This window comes from Biomphalaria glabrata, chromosome 3, assembly GCF_947242115.1.
Source record: "Biomphalaria glabrata chromosome 3, xgBioGlab47.1, whole genome shotgun sequence".
In the NCBI taxonomy this organism is placed as follows: Eukaryota; Metazoa; Mollusca; class Gastropoda; family Planorbidae; genus Biomphalaria; species Biomphalaria glabrata.
In genome coordinates, this window is record NC_074713.1 from 3,719,327 (window position 1) to 3,726,352 (window position 7,026).

At 38.6% G+C, this 7,026-nt stretch overlaps 1 protein-coding gene across 1 annotated transcript in view; it reads right to left on the bottom strand.

Annotated features, from left to right (window-relative positions):
* The window catches only part of LOC106061796 (uncharacterized), a 77,875-nt gene extending 71,663 nt beyond the window's left edge, over window positions 1–6,212 (bottom strand). The window contains exon 1 of the mRNA XM_056022948.1: window positions 6,064–6,212. Within this exon, the coding sequence (XP_055878923.1) occupies window positions 6,064–6,139 (76 nt within the window). The 5' untranslated portion in view covers window positions 6,140–6,212. The remainder of the gene's footprint in view (window positions 1–6,063) is intronic.
* Window positions 6,213–7,026: the final 814 nt, after the last annotated feature.

Here is a 7,026-nt window from a genome sequence, read left to right on the forward strand (position 1 = left end):
CTTCTTATGTCATTAGTGTAAAGAGTGTATAGTACAGGAGAAAGTACACAACCTTGTGGAGCACCCGTACATAGTACTCGAGTTGACGATTTGGTGTTGTTGACTTTAACATACTGGGGCCGTTGGGTTAAAAAGTTTAGAACCCATGCTTGTAAGTAAGGGCTTACATTTAAGTTACTCAGTTTGTTTATCATTAGATGTGGCTGTATGGTATTGAAAGCCGAGGAGAAATCTACGAAGAGGACTCGTGCGTAGGTTTTGGGTATATCGAGATGCTTATAAAGATGGTCCAATAGCAATAGAATGGCATCCTCAGTTCCTCTAGCTGCTTTGTATGCAAATTGGTGAGGGTCTAGGCTGTTATTGACTTTTGCTACAAGTTGTTTAAGCATATATTTTTCAAAACATTTCATAACAATAGGTGTTAGTGCTACTGGGCGGAAATCATTTAAGCAATCTATTTTTGGTTTCTTAGGCACTGGTATGATTTCTGAAGTTTTCCAGATGTTTGGAATTACGCACGTTTGCAATGACTGGTTAAAGATATGACAGAAGATAGAAGAAATTTGCTCAGCACATAGCTTGATCAGCTTGCCACTAATTTTGTCTGGTCCAGAAGCTTTTGTTAGGTCTACTCTTTTAAATAACAAGGTCACTTCATCCTCAGTTACAAAATTGACGTAGGGCTCTTGTTTTCCTTTGGACAGAGTGTTGAAAAGTTCTTTGTGTAGATCAACAAAATCTTCTTTGTCAAAACGAGAATAAAAATAATTTAGTTCGTTGGCGAATTTCTCATCATCAGCCACTAAAATTCGTTCTCGTTTTGAGGCGCAGCCTGTTATTTTCTTTAATCCCTCCCAGCATTGTTTTGAGTTGTTCTTGGCAAAGAAATTCTCAATTTTTTCTTTGTATGTTTTTTTCCCTTCAATTATTGCTTTTCTCAGTTTATTTTTAGCATTTATAAACTCTTCGTTGCTAGCCTTATACTTTGTTTTCTTTTCAGTAATAAGGTGTTTGATTTTTTTGGTCATCCAGGGCTTATTGTTTCCATAGACTTGTATTGTTTTTGTTGGAATTGTTAACTCCTCGCAGAATGATAGATATGAATCAAATTTTAAAATCAAAATGCGAACAATCATGGATCATATTACTTTTTAAAAAAAATCTATGTGTGTGTCTGCGTATGCGTTTGTGTGTACGTGTGTGTGTGTATGTGTGCATAAATGGGATTTCCTAACGTATGCTTCAAATATACTACTATACTTTTACCAGTGGTGCCCCCCCTCCCCCTTTAGACGAAACAAATTCGTTAGCGTGCCCCCTAAGCTGTAGCTACCACAGTGTGGTCCAACTTGGTTACAAAAATGTGATGAAAAAAAAAACAAAAAGGGGGGGGGGACTTAGAAACATCAATACACAAAGATTTTGCGGTTTTTGTTTTCATATATATGTACACTATGTTTGGAGTCCAAGCTTTTTTTCCCAAGTTCTGAGTTTCAGAAATTCATTCTCCTCGCATTTACACACACACTTTTTTCCCTCTTAATATGAAGAGTATATGTCAATAAAAGGTTAAAGTAAAACCCATTTGGGCAGCTGTTTGAGAAAAACATATATAAAATAAAAAGATGAAAAAATTTTTAGACATTTAAAAAAAATATCACCCTTTGGGTCAGGATTTTGTGATTTTACCATCACAAAAGAGATACAAGACACCGATAGCAATCTCTTGAAATTGCACAATAGCAAACAGACACAAACACTCTTTTGTTCCCCTGGCAATCAAATCATGAAAATGAAAATTATCTGATATAAACCTTTCGCATATAAATGGTGAGTGAGTCTGGTTTGAAAGTACATTTTGGTTTCCTATAGTTATAATGTTTTGTTTCGTGTAATGTACGAATTGAAGTAAAAATTTCCTTATGGATAATAAAGATTATTATTATTATTTAAAAAAGGGTCTGGACTGACCAACATGCATGTGAAAATTCCTTCTAATAAAGGAAGACGCAGCACTGACCTATACCGACCTTTACTGACCTATATTGACATAAACTTATATGTTAGAGACGTCCGTCTGTAATAATGAGCGTGATCGCCTAAAAAGACAACTTCGTGTTACGTAAAACGTCCTGTCGTGGACCTTTTTTTTCGTCATACAGAAGTCGTCACCATGGCGATTTACTGCAGTAGGGAAAAATTCGACCTTTTTGACATTAGAAAGTCGGAAAGAATCGCGTCTGGAGTCGAAATTATTGCAACGCCTCTCGAGTTAACGGTATAGCCAAATATTTCGCTTAAAAGATGAAACAACACATTGTTCTTTAAAAAGAAAAAAAAAAATTTTATAAAATATCGGTAACAATGTCATTTTGCTTGGTGAATATTCATGAATATATATGCTCGTTAACCGTTGGCCAAAGAAACAGATGACCTTACCATCATCTGCCCTATGGATCGCAAGGTCTGAAAGAGGAACATAATATACTTATGTATGTTCAAAAACTATGTATTATTACCTTTATATTTATATGTTTGTGACATAATGGGGAAATAACTATTTTTGATTACTTGTATAGTTAGGAGTGATTCCCCTTATGTAGTTTATAAAAGGCCTTGCAAACTGTGTTTAGTTGCCACTTGCTCCTGAGTTACCAGCTTGACCACTGGACCTGTGTTGTGAATAGTATTTTTTTTCTGTTATTGGTCGTGTGTCATGGGGTACTCGGAGAAGTGTGCCCTGCTCTGGAGATCTTTGGGCTAAGTATGTCTTTAGTATTATTGTATTTTATATAATGTATTTATTAATAGATATAGCCCCAAATGATTTCCAGGCAGTATATTTTTTTTACCCTGATGTTCTGCATCCTGGGGTACTCCCAAACGTGACATATTTGTATAGCCTTGTCTCTGAGGGATTCAACCCGTATTGAATCATCAGATGGGCTTTACCAAACGGATGGCTATAGGTGGGATTCTATGAAGCTTGTAGGCTCATAGGTTTCCCTGAAGCCTATAGTTCATCATGACCATTTTGTTTTTTTTATTGGCTAAAAGTGGCTAGTGTAAGCCTGAAGCCTGTAACCATAGTGTAGCCAAAAGTGGTCGTGTTTCGACCTGAGGCCTGTGACTTTCAGTTGGCTGTGTAAGCCGGAAGTTTGTAACCCAGTGGTCAAAAGTGGTCATGTGTTGACCTGAGGCCGGTGACCTGTATTTTTGATAACCAGAATGTGACGATAATGTAACATATGACTAGGGCTGTGTGCCATATTATTTTTGAGTATCTTTTGTTTACTTTTTGTTGTGTCGGCCTGTGAGTTAATGGCCATGTATTTACACCTTTATTTTATTCATGTAAATAAACCATGTAAATATGTTTACCTGCGACTTTGTAAAGTCTTTTGTTGCATACATTAGTTGAATTGTATACCTGGAGGTTATACCTAATAACCTAGGCAGTACAAGAAGGGACCAGCACACCTCTGGACGAACGTGCCAGCACACTTAACACTGACCTTTTGATCTAAATACCTAAATCTAGCTATAATTCTAATTGAATATTTTTAGCTATACCCGCTAATAGGTAAACTAATTGATCAAAATTTTGTTATATTGAGTGGGGTGCTCTTTTAGAATCAATCCCCATTAATATGTAACATGGGGGCTCGTAAAAATAATTTTATCAGTGTTAAACCCTAGAACCCTACTGATGTTATGTATTGCAGTAAACATAATTGCACTATTGATATTGTTTATTTACTGTAAGTTTTCAAGTTTTGCCAGTTGTGACGAGATTTATATTTAAGATGTAATATATAGTTGTGTCTACATTTTGTTAGCTTTGTTGTAGACAACTGAACTTTTCAGGTAACCAGAAGGTACTAGAGACTATCCCAGGCCGTGAGAGACTACCAGAGGCCGTGAGAGACTACCAGAAGTTCCTACATCTGGCTCGTTTGCTCGTACCTTTCGTATTATTCTGAATGACAGTACATAGCAGAATCGTGTTGACCGTGTCAGGCTGTGATGTCAAGAGACTACCAGATGACCACAAAGAGCACTGAACTAACCAGTCACCAGTCCTGTTGACAAGCCTGTTGACTTCTGATGAAGTTTAGGATATTAAGTGTATTTAGAGTTGAAATTGTATTTTCTTTTTGTATAAATTCACAATGTAGTAAAGCAAGTCTCCTCATATTTGTATTGTACATGAAATCTTGACCAGATTTTGATTAGTTTAAGCTGATGATGTAAATTTAGCGATTTTTTTTCACCTATAATAGTGGACTAATGTTGTACAGAATTTTGATGATTTTGTAAACAGGTTTTAATGTGGAAATGTTGAAATGTTAACTAAATAGAGATGTTAACTTGTAATTATTTTGTTTGATACTGTCATTTTCCCCATTGGTTTAAGTTTAATGCCTTGTGCGTCATGTTTTCCTCACAAGGGCATTTTTAAGGTGTGGGGTGTGACATAATGGGGAAATAACTATTTTTGATTACTTGTATAGTTAGGAGTGATTCCCCTTATGTAGTTTATAAAAGGCCTTGCAAACTGTGTTTAGTTGCCACTTGCTCCTGAGTTACCAGCTTGACCACTGGACCTGTGTTGTGAATAGTATTTTTTTTCTGTTATTGGTCGTGTGTCATGGGGTACTCGGAGAAGTGTGCCCTGCTCTGGAGATCTTTGGGCTAAGTATGTCTTTAGTATTATTGTATTTTATATAATGTATTTATTAATAGATATAGCCCCAAATGATTTCCAGGCAGTATATTTTTTTTACCCTGATGTTCTGCATCCTGGGGTACTCCCAAACGTGACATATTTGTATAGCCTTGTCTCTGAGGGATTCAACCCGTATTGAATCATCAGATGGGCTTTACCAAACGGATGGCTATAGGTGGGATTCTATGAAGCTTGTAGGCTCATAGGTTTCCCTGAAGCCTATAGTTCATCATGACCATTTTGTTTTTTTTATTGGCTAAAAGTGGCTAGTGTAAGCCTGAAGCCTGTAACCATAGTGTAGCCAAAAGTGGTCGTGTTTCGACCTGAGGCCTGTGACTTTCAGTTGGCTGTGTAAGCCGGAAGTTTGTAACCCAGTGGTCAAAAGTGGTCATGTGTTGACCTGAGGCCGGTGACCTGTATTTTTGATAACCAGAATGTGACGATAATGTAACATATGACTAGGGCTGTGTGCCATATTATTTTTGAGTATCTTTTGTTTACTTTTTGTTGTGTCGGCCTGTGAGTTAATGGCCATGTATTTACACCTTTATTTTATTCATGTAAATAAACCATGTAAATATGTTTACCTGCGACTTTGTAAAGTCTTTTGTTGCATACATTAGTTGAATTGTATACCTGGAGGTTATACCTAATAACCTAGGCAGTACAAGAAGGGACCAGCACACCTCTGGACGAACGTGCCAGCACACTTAACACTGACCTTTTGATCTAAATACCTAAATCTAGCTATAATTCTAATTGAATATTTTTAGCTATACCCGCTAATAGGTAAACTAATTGATCAAAATTTTGTTATATTGAGTGGGGTGCTCTTTTAGAATCAATCCCCATTAATATGTAACAATGTTCAAGATCTAACTGTTATTAGCTTTGTATGGTCTAGATCTATCATCGGCACTACCCTACATCTTTATGTTTTATACCCTAGCTTAGTATAGCCTATTTTTAGCTTTCTATGCTTCTGGCCTGGGTCGTAACTCAAAGATATATTTTAATCAAGTTTAACAGCAAGGGGGAATTATTTTATTTCCGATAACTTCGCAGAAAGGCAAAGGAAACATCTAGCATTGAACTCACACCATTTGACGCATCCAGGATGTTCCATTTTATCTACCCAGACTGTTATATGGCTTGAGCGCGTGCTCCTTGTAAAAGATGCATAGGGAAAGATTTATGTCTGTAAGAGGGTGTAGACATACACGCGTAGAAATCTCGGTAGTTTGGAAATAGTTCTACGGACATAGATAACAGGCTACGTCACAAGCCGAGTGTGTCGCTACATCTATATATCAATTAAAGTGTTGACTTACCTACACACTGGAGACGTGTACTGTGTACGTGTGTCGGCCATGTACCCGGACTGTGCTTTCTGTCTCGGCATGTCATGCTCCGCGCACATTTTGTTTAGACTGACATTGTTGTGTAGTTAGTGGCAGCATTCTGTAGGATCTAGGTGTCAGAGTAAGTGTATTGAAGAGGTGATGTGTACCAGCATGGAAAGTTTGACAGGGGCGGCGAGGAGTGGAAAGTTTGACAGGGGCGGCGAGGAGTGGAAAGTTTGACAGGGGCGGCGAGGAGTGGAAAGTTTGACAGGGGCGGCGAGGAGTGGAAAGTTTGACAGGGGCGGCGAGGAGTGGAAAGTTTGACAGGGGCGGCGAGGAGTGGAAAGTTTGACAGAGGGGCGGCGAGGAGTGGAAAGTTTGACAGGGGCGGCGAGGAGTGGAAAGTTTGACAGGGGCGTCGAGGAGTGGAAAGGTTGACAGGGGCGTCGAGGAGTGGAAAGGTTGACAGGGGCGGCGAGGAGTGGAAAGTTTGACAGGGTTGGCGAGGAGTGGAAAGGTTGACAGGTAAAGATGCACGTCTTCTCAAAACGGTGTGACAGATTTTAATTGCAATGATGCGACAAATTACTACTGGCAATGGTGTGACAAATGACTACTGGCAATGGTGTGACAAATGGCTATTTATTACGATGTGACAAATGGCTACTTACTATCGTCATGGCTTCACACAACATAAAGTAGCACTATGGCACCCCTGTAATAATTCAGTGGGTACCGAGTCGCATTGGTGTGTCTGGCAGCTATAAATGGTACCTGACATTAGTTGGGGAAAACTAAAGGCGGTTGTTCGTTGTGCTGGCCACATGGCACCCTCGTTAACCGTGGGCCACAAAAGCATATCATCTGCCCTAGAGACCACAAGGTCTGAAAGGGGGACCTTTTTTTTTAGGCATGACGTGACGAAGTAAGAAGGTTTCGGTCTGCAAATTA